This window comes from Epinephelus fuscoguttatus, linkage group LG1, assembly GCF_011397635.1.
Source record: "Epinephelus fuscoguttatus linkage group LG1, E.fuscoguttatus.final_Chr_v1".
Lineage (NCBI taxonomy): Eukaryota > Metazoa > Chordata > Actinopteri > Perciformes > Serranidae > Epinephelus > Epinephelus fuscoguttatus.
Genome location: NC_064752.1, coordinates 38240864 through 38264282, shown reverse-complemented (window position 1 = coordinate 38264282; position 23419 = coordinate 38240864). Strand labels below are relative to the sequence as shown.

At 40.2% G+C, this 23419-nt stretch overlaps 1 protein-coding gene across 1 annotated transcript; it reads right to left on the bottom strand.

Moving 5' to 3' along the window:
* Window positions 1-392: 392 nt before the first annotated feature.
* LOC125893678 (SPRY domain-containing protein 3-like) lies at window positions 393-23128 on the bottom strand. Its single transcript, XM_049584496.1, has 11 exons — window positions 23024-23128; window positions 21422-21568; window positions 21162-21237; window positions 13254-13378; window positions 12708-12840; window positions 12385-12573; window positions 7392-7541; window positions 4260-4317; window positions 3556-3675; window positions 3342-3463; window positions 393-2783 (listed from the first exon to the last, which is right to left on the bottom strand). Exons 2-11 carry the CDS (start codon window positions 21547-21549, stop codon window positions 2649-2651), a joined length of 1236 nt encoding a protein of 411 aa, XP_049440453.1. The 5' UTR covers window positions 21550-21568; window positions 23024-23128; the 3' UTR covers window positions 393-2648.
* Window positions 23129-23419: the final 291 nt, after the last annotated feature.

The following is a 23419-nucleotide window of genomic DNA, read 5'->3' as shown; positions in this document are numbered from 1 at the left end:
TTCCTGATGAGTGCCCTTTTTTGTGTCTTGTTATGAGTGCCATCAATTTGAGAGGAGACAACTACAGTGAGCCAAAGAAAAGGCTCACATTTAGCTGAATGATTGATATTATCTCCTCTAGAGAAATTAATGTTTTGGGGTTTTTTTTTTAGGTTTTCTAATATTCATACTCTCCTCTGAAGGCATCACGATTGTAAGCCCTGTTAATATTATCAGTGCTTACTGTTGAGCTGTAAGTTCCACTGTTGTAAGTGCTTAAATTTTGATGGTTTATAGACATCAAAGACATTGACACAAAATCTCTGTAACATCAATAAGCCCAAACAGCTTCTTGAGATCATTACATCTTTTGAAATCCAGTTAACAAGCTATATGAATTATTAAGGGTTAGCTCTTTTAGAAAAGGCAAAAACTTATTTTATTTTCAGTCCAGTACTACAATACAACCACAGGAAGACAAATGTGAGAAGAATATTCATCACACATACATAATTTAGGCACTGAAATTTTGGTCTGCGTTTCAAGATCTCATTAGCATTAAAGTCAGCAGACAGCCCCATATGTTATTCATATTAAACACGACACCACAAAAAGCAGGGTGTAAATATTTATTCATGAAAACTATTTTTGGCATGTTTACCTGATTGATTTAAGTGAAGAGAGACAACGAAGGAGAGAAAAGGCAAAATGAAATACAAACATATAAGACAGGATGTACACAATAAGGGCTGGACTGGGAGAGACTGATGTTAAACTTCATTCATGATTAAATACACAGACGATAAATGGGCTAAATATTAAAAGCGTGTGGCAGACAGCCAACAGCAGCAGAACATCAAATTTAGCTCCTGTGAACTAAGATGATCATAAACACAAAATTGGACAATGACAGTGAAAAGTGGGACATGAGTACACCCTGTCTACAGTACAGGCTGATATGATGATGTGCACGTTTCCTTGGCACACAGTTAGCAGCAGTTGAGCATCACATGAACACCTGTCTTTTACATTTTTTGCTGACCAGGAGGACACTTCATGGACGCAATGAATCCTTATGTGTTTTTGGCACTTTTACTATGAGGTGTATAAGAAGTTTTTCAGTGTGAATGTAGCTCCACAAACTTGTGAACTGACACATGCCACACACATACATGGATCACCTGATAAGGGTCCAGACTGGAGCTACTCACACAGGCACTTTGCTCATCAGGTCAAATGTTCAACAACAGTCTGGTTGTAAAACATATATTATTGTATCTGTTTATGTCAGACTTTAAAAAATATTGCAATTAACAGCTTCTTGTTATATATAAATTTTAATGATTCACAAGTTGTAGCACACATGTGAACTGATACCAGCAGCAGAGCCTTTACCTCTGTTTGTAAAAAAAAAAAAAAAAAAAGTAGGTCTGTTTGGAAATTTGGTGTCACAAAAAACAGTCCTTTACCACTGACATATAAGAGTCAGCTGGGAAACAGTCAAAAGTCTTCTACTTTAACAGGCTTCAATGTCAAAGATATTGATTCAATAAGAAAACAACAATAACCACTCCCCAAAAAAATGCATTACAGGTTTGTGGCCATCACTGGTTGACTTGAACATACAGCAAAATCACAAAAACAATCACAGAAAAGACAAGGTATGTAATTTTGATTCTCAAAGATACCTGACAGCATCAAGTTTTACAGTATGGCTTCATGAACATCTGCTGACATGACAAATGTTTCTCACAAAGACTTTGGAGTGATTATATCTGCACGTTATGATAGTACATCTCGTCTATTGTATGTTCTCAATTAGGTCAAAATCATACCTGATTAAACGACAGCTACTCATGATATCATAAAATTTGGAATTTTGCTTTACCTTGGCATTAAAACCAAAATAATCTGGTTTCAGCTTACATTCCATTATCCCATAATTCCTGATGCATGTGGCCCGCACAGCTGCCACAAAACATGCAGTAATGACTCCACGATACAACAAGCACTCACACTTGTACAGAACCACTCATAAAGCAGCTGACTTTGCATCACAGAGTAAACTCACCGTTCAGTCTGTGCATACTGCTTCTTTTTTTTCTTTCTCTTTTTTTTGGAAGACTTTCTGAGTATTATTTTTCAAGCTATCACTCTCACCACTGAGTGTCAGTAACACACCATCGATAGGAGGAAGCACAGCAGACCTCTGGTAATGAGTACAGTGTGGCTGCGGGCGGTGAGAGTGGAGCTACATTACTGCTGACATACTCCATTCTGTTGCTGATAAGAGGGTCCACTTGTTTGCTGGAGTCAACTTTGATTGGATTATTTTTTACATTCATTGTCCTGGCGAGAGCCTTTTTTTTTTTTTTTTTTTGGCTTTTTCTGCGATGATGCGTGTCACCTAAACAAACCTCTGGTTTAATTTTTTCCTATGAAACCATTTAATTATAAAGCACTTCTTTAAAGCACGCATGTGATATTAACATGCATTGTTCTGATCATTCTGACAGCATGAGGGAGCCACAGTCACCTTCCACACTGGAGTGACTTTTCAAGTAACACCTTTGGAGCCTGTTGCTGTGGCGGTATTATTTATTATCTGATCGAGTGCTCAATCATTTGTCACTGCTCTGATTTCTCCGCTCAGTTTTCCTTCACTCTGCTCAGCCGCTGAGAGGGTGCAGGTCCACTCTGACCTTCTCCCCGGTGCTCATCATGCCAATCGTGGGGTACAACCCTCCTATGGGTAAGGCCACTTCCCTCCGGCCCACCACCTTTCCATTTCTGGTGAAGAACACCTGTTCAAACCCAAGAGGACAGCAAGGAGATAATATGAATGTTTGAACCGACTGTTTGAAGCAGCTCTAAATGATACTCAGAACATTAATGAAGCAGCAAACCACTATTTGTTTTGTAAAGATATAGTGGAGTAAAGGCATCCTGAGCAAAGAATGAAGTCTTGCTCCCTCTGTGTGTTGTAATCCGAGCTGCTCACCTGTGCATGTTAGTGCATGTGAGTCCCTGTGTGTGAATCCCTCTGGCTAGCTCATCACCTCCGCTTTGCACTGCACTTATGCAGCATTAATTGCTGATATTGGAACAGTGTTGTCGTTGAGGTGTAGCACCCACCCTCTGCTTCCCCCTGGTTAACACCGTTAGCTCTGTCAGCATTGTTGCAATTGTAAGCACTGTTAACACTGTTAGCGCCTTTAGCTGATGCTACTCCCCAGCTCAGCCACCCCCACGCTGAGAATTGTGTGCAGACAACCTCTGAATCACAGATACACTCTGAATATCATAATAAGCTCCTTTAAGAGTGCCTGATTTTATATTTCCAGATTTTGACAGCATCTCACCGTGACCTTCCTCCCCTGCATGTCTTCTCCCTCATCCTCCTCATCTTCATTGTTCGCATACAAGTCATTCTGAACCTCGCTGGGTTTGGGAATCACTTCGAAGTCCCAGTCGTCTACGTCATCTGAAAGAGCCCAGACACATAAACAGAAAGAGATGATTAGAGGCTGCACATCATGAAGCAAAGTGCTTTGGAAACACAATCAAGATGTTCACCTCCACCATCAAGGCTGTAGTCGCGTGGAAACATGATCCCACAGCCCATAATGTCCCCTTCAAAGCAGCGTGGTCCAAACGCGTCCCCGACCCCGCTGCCTTGGAACAACTTGCCATCATCTACAAAGAACGACCAGGATGCTGATTAGTGCTTTGAGTCACATGCATGAGAGAGTGTGATACAATCAAGAAGACACAAGACATCATCTATCATCACTAACATTTACACACATCCTTTTGTTCGGCTGAGCAATGTGAAGTAACATCCATCCATTTATTTTCTGGACCACTGTATAGACAGACAAACTCATTCCCACTCACTCCTACGAGCAATTTAGAGTTTCCAGTTCGCCTGACCTGCATGATTTGGACTGTGGGAGGAAACCAGAGCAACCAGAGTGAACCCACGCAGACACAGAGAAGAACGTATGCAGTGATACTAATGAGTGTATTGTGAACTATTTTCAGCAGTTGTGGCTGTTTCCAGCTGGTGGCAGCCAAAGAAAGCATCTGAGAAATCTAAGAAATCATTACATAACCTTATAAATATTTCATTATTATTGACATAATGATTAATAGTAATAAAATAATAACAAATCTGTTCTTTCTACCTGTGCCAGAAACACAATTTGGTGCCATTTCCAATGACTGAAGAGAAACACATCAACAGATCATCATGCACTGGTGAATCAGTGAATGCTCACCTGCATGATAGGCTATAGACCCTCTGCTCCAGCCTGGATGTCTGTTTTTGGGGTAGTCCTGTGAGACACAAGAGAAAAAGACATCTTGTGATTCATTATCACATCACTAGTCTGAGCAATGTCCTCTTCCTTTTCTTTTTTTTTTCTCCTTTATTGATGGAAGTTTGGGGAATTTCCTTTCCTTTCTGCCTTGAATGAAGTAAGCTGACTCAGATTTCAAAAAACAAAAGCAAAGATTTTTGCCTCATGTTTAGCAATACAAACACTGCTTGAAGGTTTTGGCATCCAGAAATGTCAGTTTTTAGACTGACAGGTTAGAAAGCTAGGAATCCAAGCTGATGGATGATTTCAGACAGGTGTTGAAAAGACATGAAAACTCTACCCAGAGATACCGCCAAACCAGGTGTTATTTCACACAAAAGGGAGATAACACACTATATATGATCAGTATATGTTTCTACTGGGATATCTCAACAAAGACAAGTAGAAGCATTTCTGTGCCTTATCTTCAAGAAGTATTTCCCTGCTGGAAAGATGGTCTTTTCAAAAAACTACTCAAGTAGAAGGAAAAATGCAACCAGACTGCACTGTGCCACATTGGACCCATAAATGCTCCCACTGGTGGGTGACATAATGACATAATGCGAGCTTGGCGTTTTTACACAGGAAACAATATGACAACCAGCTTGTAACAATCTCGAATTACAGGTAAACAGTAAGCTAAACAAAAATTTTCTGTAAAAACTTTAGGCAATAACAGAAACCTGGTTCATATTTTATATCATCACTGCTTAGTTTTACCATTTATTCTCAGTTCATTTTGCCTCCATTTTTACAATACAGGAAACCATATGGTGCCCACTTTCAGTTCACAAATTCTCACATTACAGACAAACAGTGCACTAAAATATGTTTTTGAGGACAATTTAGTTGAGAAATAGGCAATACAGTAACAGAATCTTGGTTTATATTTGATCAGCACTGCTTAGGTTTACTGTTTAATCTGAGTGTGGTCTGAGTTTAAGAGAGAAAGAAAGAGATAAGGGCAGGTCTCTTTCTTGATTCGCCTCTATACTCTTTTTGTCCGTGGTGGCAGGCTTATCAAAATGCGGGAGTACAATCTGTAGTTCAAGCAACAGCCCCTAAGATGAGAGATGAGTGGGGAGATCTGAGCACTGGGAAGACGGAGGTAATTTTAACAACGGTCATTTTTTACCTACTATCCACACTGTTATGATACAAAGCTGGTTGAAAATCATCGAAGTATCCCTTTGAGAAGTTTCCCCTTATTACATTTTGGGTTGCACATTCAGTCCACAGAAAATGTTAGCACAGTCTCTGGATGATCTGGACATTTAGTTAAGAAGTCATCTCACGGTACTTGTTTATTCCCAATATGTCAGTAAGTGGAGAAAATAATTTCCAAGTGATATGTAAAACCCACAACCTAACCTTTTAGATTTAGAAGTATTTGCTTCTTCAAATGAAGCAGTACATTTTGTATCCAGCTTTGGGTATCTTAAAGCATCATTTCTACGACATTATTTCTATGACATGATCTTTCACCAAGCAGTACGACACTGATCAGCTAAATCACCTCTAGACTAAGGCGACTTTCTACACAGGGAGGGATTCTTGAACTTGATTTCTTGTAATAAAACAGATCGATTTTACAGTGAAGTGTTCAGTCTGACTAACTTTATAAGTCCCTGTAAGCAGATTGCTGATGTGAAGATGGGCACAGCATCAGGTGAGATACGCACATAAAGCAGGTGACGATAAGACTGAAGTAAACAACAGAATCAACAGATAAGGCGCGCAGAACAAGAGCCAATAAGACTTTTGCCTCCAAGCAACAAAAGAGAAAAGAAATGCACCACAGCAATTTCTTTTTTATCCAACGTAAGCAATCATTGAGCAACTTGCAACTGTTAAGCATGTGGTACTCTCAAACACCTTTGTTTTGATTTCTGTAGAGGTAATGCTTCCCATCAGCAGACTGGTACATCTTGCGGGAGATGACGTCGGGGAAGGAACAAAACCTCAGGAATGACCGTTTGATGGATTTATAATGCTTCACCAAACCGCACACACATCCAGAAAAACAATTCCTGGAAAACAATCAGCGAAATGACAGAGCTCTATTCTCCACACCGGCCGACCCGAGGGCACGTCGTGCCCACACACAGTAACTAACAGCGGCAAAGTCAGGGGGAGCTTAATGTCAAGGGTGAGTGCAACAGTGATCCACCACCTCCCAGGCTGTGAGCACTATCACAGCTGGCAAAACAGCAGTGTGATTAGCACGAGTGATACTCAATCAATTAGCATTCAATAACTGAGTGTCCCAGCAGAGAGCAGCAATATCTGAGCCACACTTCGTTTCATAACTGTCGTTTAAGTGTCACAATGACTGCATCCTCAGCCATCATCATGCTGTTTTATTTACGTTCATAAGGACGTGAATGAGTTCATGAGAGTTTCACGTGAGGCCAAAGGCAGCTAATTGCATCTCTGATGTGTAAACACTCAACAAGTCTTCTCTCAGACCCAACCTATTTCCAAAATATGGATCATCGCTCGCTGTCATCGTTTGTGATTTAATACTGCCTAATTAATTAGAGTATCAACCATAAATTGCTTAGCCTGAGGAACTCCTGCATGCTTTTAATTCTTTTCTATTTGTCCCATCTTGTGTTCGCTGACTGACTGTGTGGAAAGAGGAAGTAAAATTAAGCAGGAGCTGAAAGAATCCAAGACAAAACAATCAGATGCTCTCATCTTATCTCACAACTAACCTTTCACATACTTAATTCCAGTGTTGTAGTTGACATGGTAGATTAGCATGTAAATGGAACAACCTGCTTTCTATGGAACACCAGATGTGGGGGTAAAATGAGACAATATTTATTCTGTTGTTAGCTTTTCCTCTTTCGGTCATCCATCACTCAGACTGGAAACAGTGAGAGCAGTGGTGCATGTGAGGGAGAGCGATGACGAGGGGTGAGTGAGGGTGGAGAAAGAGAAGTTTTCTTTACCGTCAGATAACCGCAGAGTGTGTACAGTAAGTAACACGGTGTGTCGATAATAATGTGATCATTATTATGATGACAAAAACACGGAGCCTCTTACCCTGCGTGCCAGACCCAGGGCGATGTAGCACTTTTCTCCAGCATCTGTGATCTCCAGTTCATAGTAATGGAAGCGTGTGTTGAGAGGCCGACGGGCTTGAGCCAAGCCCACGTCCATGATGCTCTTCCCTCTGCCCACATACTCCAGCAGCTGTGGAAATAACACAGAGACATTACGTTACCTGCCCAGCATCAGAAACAGCAGAAAGAGAAAGTTAGGAACAAGTTAGTTGGTGAACACAGTGGAGCATCTAGCAGGTAGAGGCAGATATTTCTCTGTAGTAGTGGCCAAAAACACGACTCCACATAAATGCGAACACTTCAGGTGCTGCTGAATGTGTAATTAGATGCTTTCTCCCTGAAGCTATTGTGACTGCATACACTCCATGTTAGCCACATGAACTTTATAAGACGATGTCAGTGTTTTTAGTCTCAGAAAATAAAAGTTGAATTGATAAGCAATAAAACACACCCTTGCTCAATTCTTTATACTGAGTTGTTTTGGTTTTACAGCCCATCTAGTTTGATATGACCAGTTGTATTTTAGATAGGGTTTATATAACTAACATTTTCTTTCAACTGAACTACACCTGCCAAACATAACACCCTGCAGAGGGAAGCATGCATTTACTGCTAGCTCACCTAGCACCACTGAGCTAACTAACGTTACAGCAATAGACTGTGTATATAACAGTGGACGTAGCTAGTGTGATGTCACCCATTGGTTTGTGGACTGGCGTTTTGAAACCTCAAGTCTGGCATTTCACCTGTGGCCATCTTGATTTTATGGTGTAGTGACGCTTCACAGACAGCCTGTCACTCAAGTGGCCAGCCCTTAAATATGTGTAACTTTAAGCCTTATCAAAATGTAATCGGGTGAGTTATTAAAAAAATTCACTACAGTACACTTGCCATCAATGTTGAAATTGGCCATTTTTTGTACCAGGCTGTAAACATGTTTACCTCTTATGTTAAGCTGAGCATTTTAACATGGGTGTCTATGGGGATTTACTCGGTTTTAGAGCCAGCCTCACATAGTCATTCAATGAACTAAAATTTTTGGTACTTCCGCATTGGCTTCATTTTTCAGCCTTGGAGGTTGCCGCTTGGTTCCAGCTCTGCCGAGGAAGACGCCATTAATATTTACATCTCGCACTGTAATGAGCCTCTCATCCATGAGTAGATGCACGCTTCCTTCTGCACTATGATACAGTTGTCAGGTGTAGTTCAGTAGAAAGCAAATAGTTCTTACATGAAACTGCTCACAACAAGGTCTGTGGATTATATCGAGTAACCAGGTCATGATTTCTGGAAAGAGACATTGCTGTTGAGTTTTTAAATTATATTTTTTGGCGCTTTGAGCACCACAAGCTGAGTGCCATCTAGTTCCATTAAAGAGAAGGCACACATCTCTACAGGCGATGTCTCCAACACTCAGCAACTCACATCATAACAGTGTAGATTGATAAAAGCACTACAGGTAAGAGGACATATATTTTTAACTAAGGGGTGAATGGTTCCTGTCAGAAGCACATCTGCCCCATATAAAGAGTCAAAGTTCTGCCCTAGTTCCAAGGTAGCATCTGTTCCACTAGCCTCCATAATGTATTATGCAATACTTTTGTTTTTTTGAAACAGCTCAAACCTCGTGACAAGAATTACTTTCTGTATTTTCTACTCCATGCAAATTTATAAGCATGCTTTCACATCTAAACTTCACAATCATTTAAGTTTTTTTTTTTTTTAAGTAATATTTGCATAAGTAAATGGAAAAACAACGAAGCTTTAGGCGGTCGGGTCTTTAAACCTACTGTACGTTTAGGCATGTCAACAAACCCGGAGGAGGAGTTTATTCAAATTATTATAATAACTCAAAAACTCCTGGGTTCAGCCTGCACCGTACGCTACATTTCACTGCTAGTGATAGCACGTCTGATTTTGCAATGGCATGGCTCCTGCTTCCCTCTCAGGTTGGTAGAGACAGGAGTTGAATAAGATGAGACGAGAGCATGATTTATTCACACATTATCCTATTAGAGATGTTAGATGATGAGGTGAGAAACTAGGTCGCATCGTCATGCAGTTCTTTCTTTCCTGGGAAAATGGGGCAGGATTCGGATTCGTCATCTCTGCATCGAACTGGGCACTAAAAGCAAAGCTACATCAACAGAGATAACATAAATGTTTACTACACGCAGCAGAGGACATCAACACCACCAACGCTGAATCCATTGCCAGACTGACCTCCCCAAATGTCATCAGAGCAGTTGAAGAACACAGAGGATGACTATGAAACGGTCCAATCAGATAAAAGACTATTACACATGATGCGTACATGAGTGTCTCAGCCCAACATCTCATTACTAACATTGTTGCCAGCAACAAAACTCAATTTCCTATCAATAACAAACAAAATGTTGCATGAGATTTCAAAAATAAACCAACAGTGTATCAAATGTTTGATCTCATAAAACCCGACCCCCACTGTCACTTCAGCTCTGATTCATTTTCAGAGAACTTGTGTTTTCTTATACACCTCCTTCTCTTCCCTTTCGGGCAGTATGTAAGCACAACCTCAAGAGGTAAACAGCCGCTCTGGTGTTTATGCAAGTAGATGAAGAAGCCTAGAAACCAGGAAGCCTAATAATTGGAAAGCTCAAACCTGTAATCCGAAAAACTTAAATATCACAATAAAAACGTCAAAGCACACTACGTTCTCCCTCGTGAACCTTGAAATCCCATAGAAAAGCACCACTCTTGCTTTGTTAATAACATGTTTTGGTTTTTTTTGTGCCCTGACAGCTTTCATGTAGTGTTAAGACGTGCACATGTGTAATTGATGAGCTGCAGGGAGTTCAGACAGCGGTTTGTGGGCCCTGCATTCATACAGAACAGGGCCAAATTTGTAGAAATAAAGGATAATTAAATGTGCGGGTGGCATGAAGGTACTGCCTAAAGGCTGTTTTGCTGCAATCCCCTCCCATCTTTCTGTTCACATTTTGTGCGTATCAACGCCTGAGTCAGACACAAACACTGCAGCCCTGCCGTCACAGGGAGGGGTGGAGTCCCAAACAAAGGGAGAGAGGAGGTCAAGGAGTGCTTTAGAGAAAATGCTGGTCTCTTCTTATCAGGTTTTCAGTAAAAGCTAATATTTACGTCTGAATTTCTGTATTGACTATCTGAGTTTTGGGTTAGGGTAAGCAATCTAAACATTTGCACTTTGCCTTATTGATCTCCAATATGGATTGTTCTGATTTTGGAGTTGACACAGATCCACCACTTCCATTTAAGGTCACTGATACTATGTTTGTAGGCAGCGTATACACTGCTGGGGTTAGGGAAATCACTCCTCACAAACTATTTGATAACAGAGTCCTCCACAGATTTGACACTGTTGGACTCAAAATGGCCAAACTAAAAAAATCAAAATCAATGCAGCAGAATCACAATAGTCATTTTTACCCCATTCATTCTTCTTCACTGTCAAAACTTGTCACCTACATTACAATGCAACTCTAGCTGCTGACAGCTAGGCTGGAGATTCTGGTGCGTTATACTAACAGCAGTTAATGTAGTCTCCAGCAGAGATGAGCAGCAGGCTATAGAGATCTGGCAAGCTCAATTCTTTCTAACTCTACACCTCCAGATTTTTAAAATTAGTAATTTTCACCCCCAACCAACACTTGAGGTAATTTATCAGACTTCATGCAGTTCCCTATAGAGCCTCAAAATGCCTTATACAACTTTTTACTCCCCAGTAGCTGTAAACTTTTATATGCAAAATCTGTTAAGTTTGGGATACTTAAAGTCCTCCTCGTTTATATCCCCTAAAATGTCTGACCTTGACCATATTGATCTGTATCTGTATTAAGTTTGTCACTAGGGAGGTGTTTTTATATTTTTCTACTGAAAGGGGAAATGTCTGAAATCTGAGATTCAAACGTACACTAGGCAAGATAGATCAGCTACATCACTAATACGAAAGCCACTTGCTCTCTAATATGCAGAAAGAAACGTGAAACCTTCAGTACAGAGCTGACTTATTACATGTAATATAAATACCTAATCCAAGTGGATTATATATTATATATATATTATATGTATATTTCTGCAAACCTTGATTAGATCTCTGGTATATAATTATGTAATGACAATGTGCACACACTTTAATATCATTTCACAACCAGCCACTGCCAGTTAGCCCACAAGCTAACACGCTAACAAACAACATATATTAAAGCTGCTAACTACACTTATCCCTTTGACACATCTGCTAGTCAGCCATTTTGGCGCACAGCAGAATCCCCATCTGAGTCTGAGTCTGACTGAGGCTCCAACATGTATGGCTGAACCTCTTGGCTAATGCTAGCCATCTTAACGCACACTTCTCTTTCACCAGTCAACTAAGCGATAGTAGCTCTGGTGGGCAAGGAGGAGGCCGGATCCAGAATTTCTCAATGCGGGAGAAAAAGTAAATGTGCTTCCAGCTCCTTTTTTAGAGTTTTATTTTTTACCTTGTATGTTGGAAAACCACGTTAAACAAAGTATGAATCATAGCAGAGTAAAATGTGCCTGGAAGGGAACTTTAAATGATATACATATATGTTAAACAGCATGATCACAACTTTTAAGAACTAATGGGTGAAAAAATGAGGCACAGGAGTGATGGAGCGACAAACAAGTGATGTATGGCCTTTGATATGGGGTTAAGGAGTCAAGTTTCAAACAGCAGTTAGCAGCCAACCTTAATTAAATCTTTTTAATGTATTCCAGACCAATAATCTGGTGTACGCAGATTCTCCTTCATCCTCCAATTGATACCAGCCATTCATTACACAGCATGAACCTTTATAAAGGAGACAACCTGTCACTTTTAAGTGTTATATTTAATCTTTCTAGCTGGCAGAGCTGCTCACACAGTAGAATTGGTAAAAACGTTGTCCATTTTTTAGATTGATTTTTTCATTCGTCTTTCTCCCAGCAACAGGACTTACCGTGCCGGTCACCTTGACATCATGGAGACGGCTCCAGTCCTCTTCATGACTATCCACAATCATCTGTCCATCATCCTCCTCCATCCCCCATTCAGCGTTCAGGTCCAGCAGCACTTCTTCCCCCAAGGAGTGCATTCCCACAGCGGGGTAGAGAGCATCAGGAGACGCTGGGATTTCCACACTGCCGACCTAGGCATACATTCACATGCAGTACTGTTGAAAGAAAGGCAGCTGGGAACTCTGAATACATTCATGTATTAAATTGTAACGGCTGAATAAAGTTTGTCGAAGGTGACGTAGCATGAAGGTGACGGAGCACTTACGTCTTTGCCATTCTTGGTAAAAAACACAGTTAGCTGTCCCTCTTCAGCGTCCAGAGATACTCCACAGCCGATTCTGTCACCTCTGCAGCATTTTGGACCAAACTGCTGTCCCACAGTGTTGCCATTATACAGCCTGGGGAAAGGCAAGTAGGGGAGGTTGAATGGCTAATCATTAAGGCTCATCATTTTTAGATTTTGCAGAGGTTCACAAAAGGTTCACAAAAAAAACCACTCACTCAGAAAATGCTTCCAGTAACAGAAAATAAAGGGAAATTGGTACATAATCAACAACTCATTTGTGTTATCTCTCTCTAGCTTATAAAAAAAATAAATACAGCTCTTAATGGCCAGTGTGGACAGTAGGAATTATTACAGCAAGCAAAACAGTTTGAATGTGGGTAGCTGGTTAAGTGTTCTTTTGGCTTGTGTATGTATAACATTATACTGTGTCAGAAGTACTTATTTATGCCACATCTGCATGTATCATATCATTGAGAACATGTTCAGTGTGCAGTATATGTAAAAGCAGTCATCATTGTCACATACTTGCCATCATCGGCATGAAAAGCCACAGAGTTCGGGAGCCAGCCCGGCTGATGGTCCAGCTTGTAGAGCTGAGGTACCAAACCAACAGCAATCATTCCTCTCACTCCTGTATCGATGATGGTCACCTGCGAACACCATAGATTGAATTATCGCAGAGAAACAAGACAGGAAGTAGTACTGCAGATAAAAATTTGCTTGTCTTTGATTATTTTATTCTTTTTTGGCAACCCCAAATACAAAAAATGGATCATCTTTGGGATGTGTTAAGCGTCTAGTGTACAGAATTAAGCAGCATCTAGTGGTGAGGTTGCAAATTGCAACCAACTAAATAATAGTTGCTCTTAGTGGCTGACGCAATAACATAAATAAATGGCCCTATCTAGAGCCAGTGTTTGGTTTGTCTGTTCTGAGCTACTATAGAGAAGCATAACCAACTTCGTGGAATAGGACCCACTCTGTACATATAAACAGCTCATTCTAAGGTAACAAAAACGCAATTATTCTTACTTTCAGGTGATGTGTAGCCCACCACATCCTACACACTGGACCTTAAAACAGTAATCTCACCATATCTACCTTGTTTTAATGAAGAGAGTGTCATGACATTCTGCAAACAAGCTGACATTCAGAGATGTGAGCGTTAACACCTACTTTCTTCTAAATGATGTGAGAGGTAATTTAATTCTTGCTCAGATACATTTCAGGATGTGAACCTTGAATTCAAAAGAAGCTGCTTCAACATCCAGAGCAACATGTCATGAACAACTCATTACACATCATGTGTGGGAGGCTTTCGTATTGTGCATACGCAGAACAAATTTTGTTGAGGCAGAGGAAGAGAGGAGGAGATGAAGGGGGAGGGGAGGTGAGGTGAGGGTGGAGGACACAGATGTCTTTTTTTAAATCAGATTTTCTTTTGTTTTGGTGGATGTTGTCATACATGGATGATGAGTGGGTGCCACTGAAATATATCACATAGCACGCACAGCGCTAGTATGTTATGTACACGGTTAAACAGGCTTATGCGAGCAATGTAATTCTGTTTATACAGCTGACACTACTTTATACTTCAATGAACAAGAGTAAGAGTGTACAGCCATGCTAGCTACTCTGTGATGCTGTACAAAGTTTTGAGCTAAATGCTAAGGCTGGCTAACCAACATGCTAACAATGACAACGTTACCATGCTGATGATTTGCTAAGATAAGTATAAAGTTTGTTCACCTTCTTAGATTAGATATTTTGAAATTAGCACTAAACCCAAAGTAAGGCAGAGGCTGGTGGGAATGTCAATAGTTTAGCAGACATTGGCGATTCCATACTGACATGCTATGAAGAAGGCTAAAACAGTAGGAGATTTTTTTTTCTGAGTGATCAACACTTAAGAATCAGTACAACTCATGTCCTATCAAAAAAAAATAAAAAACTTCAAATATTAGCTTGTCGACACACTAAATTTGTTGCTGAGGTGAAACATTATTTTTTTAAAGGATTTATAAATATGATTTATAAAATATTTTGATCTACACTTATTTTTTTTACCTTCTAAACCTGCCCTGTGCCAGAAAACACCTTTGTCCCAGACAAAAATTCACAACTTTTAAAAACCATTTAAAAATGTGTGAAGAGTCCTCAAAATCTAAAACACACAGTAGGTACTGATAACATCAGTGTAAAAATGTACTGTGATAATCATCTTTGTTTTTCAAGTATATTATTTGTAAAAAGGTTGCCCTTTTACGGATGCGTCCCTGATTTTTGTCAATTTCTAAAAATAACAACATTAAATCAGACATAAAAGGGGTTAGCTATATCACAGGGACTCCTGTCTCACTTCCTGGTTTCCAAAATGGCAGCAATGCTGCTTAAGTACCGGTAAGCTTTCAACTTTTTGATAAATTCATTAAATAATATTGCAATCAGTGTGTTTCAACCATAAGAGGCCAACTCTGTAGCTCCTCTAAATCAAGGCTAAATAACAATTATGGTTTAAAAATTAGTATTTTAATTAGTATTATGAGAACTCTTACCAATTTTGAAAAACAAAATGGCTAGTCACTACAACTGCTGTGAAATTAATAAATACATAATTTCCCGTCAACTCCACAAGACATCAACTCTGTCAAAGCTTGCGCTATTCAAGACAAAAATGTAATCACTGGGAGGTTGGCCCTTACAGGGTTTAACAGTTAAGACTTTGATCTTTCAAAATACATATTTCCAGCCTAACTGAGGTGTAAAAATCAAAACCCCAAAATGTAAGGATTTCTCCCAATTATCAAGATTGGGTGAAGTCTGAATCGTTAGTATGAAACCAATAGTAAATGAACTGCATACTATTTCTGGTGAGAATGACAGTATGCAAACACTGGACACTACGACAGCATAAATATCCCAAATGCAGTACAAGACAACGTTCATAACGGACGGAGACCAAAACAGCCCTGTAACATCAATTCCACTTCCATTTAAGCATGTAGGATGTGTAAGATTTCACTTTGCTACTTGTAATATAGTTTTAAATTTATTTTTAATAACTAGTAGATCTGAGGTTGGCACGGGTTACCATGGTTAAGCGTCTCCAACCAGTCAGGAAGCTCTCAGGAAGAGACGTGGTAATTTAAGCTTAGTGCGTCCGATAAAATACTAATACTGCTGTTTATTGGCAACAAAGTGTGTTGAGCGATAGTACACATATTGAGTATGCAGCCATTTTATCACAAACAGTTTTAGTAGTGCTGCTACTGCTGTCAGAGGATCACTTAAGTCAGAGGGATTAATTCTCTGCAGACCATGAATGTCTGTTTAAAATTTCATGGCAATCGATTCAACATTTCGGTCAAAGTGGTGGATAGTCAGGCTTCCTAGGTTAACAGATTTTATGGTAGGAAAATCACACAAGGTGACATAAAAGTTTCAAAATACTCACTTGAGTGCTGCTGGTTTATTTGCCAGAAAAGCTTTCTGTTCCTGCTCCCGCAGGCTTTCTACATGCCACTACATTTTGCTTTTGGGTTGGCACTGCTTCTCTTTTCACTTCATCAAATTTCCAAACCAACCTGAAACTATATAGCATTTCTTTGTACAAAAGTGCATGTTGGTTCAAAGCGAAAACCCCTAAAGTAAAGAGCTGGCCTTAACCATTGTTATCATAACTGAATACTGACATTATGACATCATCCCCAGGGAGCCCTACATGGACGCACTGCAATCGGAGCACTGCTGGCAAATCCAGGGCAAGGAGCAGAGGAAACTTTTAAGTTCTTTCCCATGACCTCACTGGCCTCCAGAGAGTGAGAGGCAATATGTCGCTCTTTTCTGTGTTACTGTAAAACATGCAGATGAACCCTAAAATCTACCATCAGATCTACAACCAGCATCCACTTACTATCAGTTATTAGCTCATACTCCCATTTGCGCAAATGGTTTCCTCCCTCCTCCTACGTGACTTCCACAAAGTGAGTCACAGGGATGAAGCTCATGCGAGTATGAAGGTTGAGAAGGTTAGTTACTGTTTCACTCCACGTCAGACTGGGGCAGGATGTGTGTGTGTGTGTGTGTGTGTGTGTGTGTGAGGCAAGTTTCAACACGGTTTATTCTGAGGAACAGTCATTGTCCTGGGATGTTTGTGCACTTCAGTGTCTAGACTACCAAGAAGCATGAAATAAACAAACCAGCACATGATCTGTAGTGAGCTGAGACATACTTGGCTTTGTGAAAGCAGTGTGTCAGAGCTGAGATGAGAAAACCCCCTGGATACAGAACACCATTCAAGTCAAAAGCACCACTGAAACTTTACTGTACGTGTATGCAGCAGCAGTAGATGCAGGGTTACAGTGTAGTACAGCATCAAACCTATTTCCTTGCTGCTAGCTGTGGTTTTTCACAAATAAAGAATCTGACGTGCAACCAACGCCTTGTTCGGACAGCAAGCCCACATTCATTTTTTGGCATAACCAGATTGTATCCAGACTGATTTCAGAAAGTCTCGACAGCAAATAAGCAAATTAAATGTGATTTTTACTAATCAGATCTACAGTACAGGCCAAAAGTTTGGACACACCTTCTCATTCAATGCGTTTTCTTTATTTTCATGACTATTTACATTGTAGATTCTCACTGAAGGCATCAAAACTATGAATGAACACATGTGGAGTTATGTACTTAACAAAAAAGGTGAAATAACTGAAAACATGTTTTATATTCTAGTTTCTTCAAAATAGCCACCCTTTGCTCTGATTACTGCTTTGCACACTCTTGGCATTCTCTCCATGAGCTTCAAGAGGTAGTCACCTGAAATGGTTTCCACTTCACAGGTGTGCCTTATCAGGGTTAATTAGTGGAATTTCTTGCTTTATCAATGGGGTTGGGACCATCAGTTGTGTTGTGCAGAAGGCAGGTTAATACACAGCCGACAGCCCTATTGGACAACTGTTAAAATTCATATTATGGCAAGAACCAATCAGCTAACTAAAGAAAAACGAGTGGCCATCATTACTTTAAGAAATGAAGGTCAGTCAGTCCGGAAAATTGCAAAAACTTTAAATGTGTCCCCAAGTGGAGTTGCAAAAACCATCAAGCGCTACAACGAAACTGGCACACATGAGGACCGACCCAGGAAAGGAAGACCAAGAGTCACCTCTGCTTCTGAGGATAAGTTCATCCGAGTCACCAGCCTCAGAAATCGCAAGTTAACAGCAGCTCAGATCAGAGAGCAGATGAATGCCACATAGAGTTCTAGCAGCAGACCCATCTCTAGAACAACTGTTAAGAGGAGACTGCGCGAATCAGGCCTTCATGGTCAAATAGCTGCTAGGAAACCACTGCTAAGGAGAGGCAACAAGCAGAAGAGATTTGTTTGGGCCAAGAAACACAAGGAATGGACATTAGACCAGTGGAAATCTGTGCTTTGGTCTGATGAGTCCAAATTTGAGATCTTTGGTTCCAACCGCCGTGTCTTTGTGAGACGCAGAAAAGGTGAACGGATGGATTCCACATGCCTGGTTCCCACTGTGAAGCATGGAGGAGGAGGTGTGATGGTGTGGGGTGTTTTGCTGGTGACACTGTTGGGGATTTATTCAAAATTGAAGGCACACTGAACCAGCATGGCTACCACAGCATCCTGCAGCGACATGCCATCCCATCCGGTTTGCGTTTAGTTGGACGATCATTTATTTTTCAACAGGACAATGACCCCAAACACACCTCCAGGCTGTGTAAGGGCTATTTGACCAAGAAGGAGAGTGATGGAGTGCTGCGGCAGATGGCCTGGCCTCCACAGTCACCAGACCTGAACCCAATCGAGATGGTTTGGGGTGAGCTGGACCGCAGAGTGTAGGCAAAGGGGCCAACAAGTGCTAAACACCTCTGGGAACTCCTTCAAGACTGTTGGAAAACCATTTCAGGTGACTACCTCTTGAAGCTCATGGAGAGAATGCCAAGAGTGTGCAAAGCAGTAATCAGAGCAAAGGGTGGCTATTTTGAAGAAACTAGAATATAAAACATGTTTTCAGTTATTTCACCTTTTTTTGTTAAGTACATAACTCCACATGTGTTCATTCATTGTTTTGATGCCTTCAGTGAGAATCTACAATGTAAATAGTCATGAAAATAAAGAAAACGCATTGAATGAGAAGGTGTGTCCAAACTTTTGGCCTGTACTGTACATACACATTTGGAGATGGTTTGAAATGTGATTTCAATCAGATTTTTAGAGATGTGTTTCAGTATTGACGCTCTAGATGTTAAAATTGGATTTCAAAGTGTCTTCCGTGCCACTTCTTACACAACTCACAGCCACAGCATCAAATAAAGAATGACGGAAGTGCTTAGCAGAATCCATGTTGCTGCCAGCAGAATGCTCCTAAACTGGGACCAAACTGTCAAACTAAGCCGCACTGATCAAATATGAATCAGGATTCTGTTACTGCATTGCCTATTTCTCACCTCAGTGTTTTCAGAAACATATTTTAGTGACTGTCTAGCTGTAAAATGAGAACGTTTGTGACCTGATTGCCATGTTGGAAATGGTCGAGCCCAAACAAAACACTGCCCACGGGCCAGAGCATATTTTCTCCTTTCACAGCTAAACAGTACACTAAAATATGTTTCTGAAAACATTTGAGGTGAGAAATAGGCAATGCAGTAACAGAATCTTGATTCATATTTGATCAATGCTACTTAGTTTGACACTTTGAGCAGTGATTGACATGATTAGCAGCTGTGTTAGAAACTCCTTGGCTCCGATTGGTTGTTTTCCTTTACATGGAGTATAGAAACTGTCGGTTGCTGGCTAGAGATGGAAAGCCTGCTTTTGTCTGCCTCTGTCTGAATTCAAGGACTCGCTGTTTTAAGAATGACAGAGAATTTCAAGTTCAAAATCTGCTCGTTAGGATTGTAAACAACATACATTCGACAATAAAGCTGAAGGCTTCACAGGCATAGCAACAGTAACTAAGAGGGATGGGGCTTACAACACCTTCTGTATGAAGTGAATAAATGGTAATAGCATAGGTTTTTTGCAGGAAAAGTGTGCGACCCTAGTGACGACATTTACTGAGTTACTGGAAGACTAAAGCTCTTCCTACCTGGTTTCTCCTCTGATCCAAAAATACATCATCTCTTCTTAATCACAAAGGATTAACAACACCATCAAAAGAGACAAGGACATATTTTCTTAACCCTAGCTGAACTCGGTAAGTTGTTTGAGGAGTGTGTCAACATCAAAGTCGTCCAAGACGAGATGTAGAGCATACAGAGGTGAATCTGTTTGAATCTGAAAAAAGACGGTTGCTATTTTCTGTGCAGGGGCCGAGACTTAATTGCTGACACTGCTTCTGTCTTTGTGTAAATGATTTTGGCATCTATGACTTGAAGAATCAGCATTAGCCTCAGTAATCACTGCACTCCCTGTCCCAACGCACAATGTAGAGAGAGCTGCCAAGAGATTCAACAAATGTATTTCCAAGCTGAAAGAGCTTTGTTTCTCGTAAAAGTGCTGTACCCAGGAAGTGTCATGATTTCTTTTACAGTGTGGCTCAGCAAGATGAAGGCAAGCAGTCAGACACAACAGCCTGCCAATGCTCCTCTCACCAACACAGAACAAGAGCTGTGTCCTAAATCCAGAATAAATACTAATGCTACAAAGTTAACACTATAAATGTCTACTGTTTTACAGTGTTTTGACCACTGGTGTACAAAAAATACATGTACTTTATCACTTTCTACTCACAGGAAATGAAACAAGATGTGGATCACTGCTGACCGTTTGAAATATACTGCAGGTTGCTTTTACCAAATACTAATACTTTGTTTGTTGTTGTCTGAAATGTATCTGAGCGTACACCTCTGGTACTAGAAGCCAATGTCTTGTGGTCATTTTTTTTTTAGTTATTCTCTGCTCTGAGGAGCTCCTTCATTTCTGTTGTGTACTGCATTGTGTGACAATAAATGTTCATCAATACTACAAAAAAATAAACTGAGCTCATCATCATACTGAGATTAGTAAGGAGGACACAAAGAAAAGAATCAGTGTTATCAATATAAAGATTTACATGTAGAATCAAATCACTATAGCCTTTTTTAATAATCATTATTGCTATTATTACTATTTAAATAATGCTTTATCTTATTTGTGTTTCATTGTAATACCATCTTATCTTACATGTTTCATGTATGTAATACCTTGTTACTGAACATATTCTTAACATGTATGTTTTTGTCATGTATTATCTTTGGTCTTCTGTTTTTGCTCTTTATTTGAAGCAACACCTCTTGTGATTAAATGTTCTAAATAAATACATTTTACTCAGTTGAGTGTGGCTGTTACAGTCCCCTGATAAAATGATAATTTTTCACTCCTGGGTCACACAAATAGTCATGTGTTAAAAGGAAATGTTCAACTCTTACTTCAAAATAGCGGTTTCTTCTCGACAATGGCCGTGCCGCCACAAAACAGCCAACTTCATCTGAATTCCCATGATACCTACAAAGAGATGCAAAAGAAAAAAATAAATAAATACTGCTATAACGATCATTTTCACCAAATGTAAGCAAAGTGGTGCGCTGATTCAGCAAGCAGAGGAAGAGCTCTAGCTTAAAATGAAGGACTAAACCACATGACATATCTGTGTCTCCAGTCTCATGGTGGCTTTGCTCATCACTGTTACCTGAGTATGTCACCATCTCTCAGCATCCTTTTCAGCCGCTCCCGGTATCGCACAGCTCGCACTTCACGAATTTCTCGAATTCGCCTCCTCCAGTTCAGAAAGCGATAATGAAGGTTTATGTCGTCCATGTCTGAAAATCATTACAATCTGGAACACAGGGAAACAAATCAAAAAGATTCATTACTGCTTTAGCACGTTATCATAAAGAACAGGAAAAGGAAGATTCAATCTTTATCTAAAATCAATTTATGTATGAAATCTGTGTGAATATAGTTTTGACTGAAATATTCAAACAAATGTTCCAGCGCTGTTAAGGCAATCATTATAGCCATAAAAGCTGTTGGGGAAAAGGGACACTTTCAAAAAAACAGTGCAGGTCCTCCTCTAAACCACAAACGTCTTTGACCACAACATGATTACCACTGTTGCCTGACAACGAGAAGGACCTGGCTTTGATCCTCAGGCCAAACCCTCCCTGCGAGGAGTTTGTGCGTTTGTGTTTTTCCATTTACGTTTAATCCCACATTCCAGAGACATGCAAAGGCCTGGACAGTGATTGTACACTGCCAACAGGCATGAACGTGAGTCCCTTATTAATGTTAGCCCTGTGATGGTCAGGTGTCTACACTGGGTGTCTTACACTCCATGTGAACTCCATTTGACTCAAGTATGGACTGGCTCTTCTGTTAATGCCTGTGTATATGAGACACTGTGACTCAGTGATGTGCTTCTGGTCTTTCTCTGCCTGAAATACTGCAAACCTAAATGCCAACACCTTAACTGTCTCATTGGTGTAGGGCTGTAATGATAAGTAATGATAATACTCGTTATCCAGCAATCTGCCTAATATTTTCTTAGTAAATCCATGTGAAAACACAAGGAAAATGCCTATCACAATTAAAACCTGAAGAAAATGAAGTTATTAAATATATAAATGTTTGCTTTTTTCCCCTCTTCATCAAGTAATCAATTAATTGATCAGCTCAACACTGATGCATTCAAACTGTTGTTTTCCTCTGTCAGATTGTGAAATCAAAGCCAGGATGAATCAAGTGAACGCATCTTTTCCCGGTTAGGTTTTGACGGTCGTTTTAAATTCATTACGCTGTATTTTAAAACAACAGTATTTTAGTAAGTGGGTTATTTTAATTGCTGGCTCAGTAGTGAGTCATTACACGACAATACGGAACCCCAGCATAGAATTACACCGACTGACGTAGGGGTAAAATAGTTTCGTTGCCTGAAATGACTCCGTTCCTGGAAGTGATGGGCTATTTTTTCCAAAGTGATGATAAAACCAAGTTAACAGCCCAAATACGACTGAATAAAATAGCTGAGGATCTGACTTTAATAAAGTAAACAATTATGCGAGCTATCGCTTCATATTATTATGTGTTGCGTGTAAACTTCTCCGATTGGCCGTTTTACGAGCCTACCCTAAACGCAGCGTCGTATTTCTGAAAACTACAGACAGGACTCGGTTGGCCGGCTAGCTGCTCTCAGCGTTACAACATTATGGCTAATAATGAGCTGTAAACATCACAATGTCTCAGGTTACACACAAACGACTCAAAGCCCGTCTGTCTCATGTTGGTTCCTTACTGTTTTAAAACTTGTATTGCGTCGTCCTTCGGTTTTTCTTCCAATTTTAAGGAGGTGAAGTCTGTCACTTTATGTCCAACCTGCGCTGCCGGAAGTCCCGCCCCCTCAACCAATCACATCACAGGATACATTCAGTGTAGTCCTTAACCTGTGCACTGCCAGTGTGTATGTGTAGTCTTTTTAATAAATTGCCTGTCTGTGGTTTTACAGTTGGTGTTTTACATGTGTTTTACATGAGGACAACAGATAAAACCTGGAACTAAGACCTTACAACAAAAGAAGCATTGTCACCTCAATGTTTTGTCTGAGATGGGAAGTAAAAATGTTTTACAAAATAATCACTGAAAGTTGAACAATGTGGGAGAAGCCTTCTCATAACTTGGTTATATTCTAAGT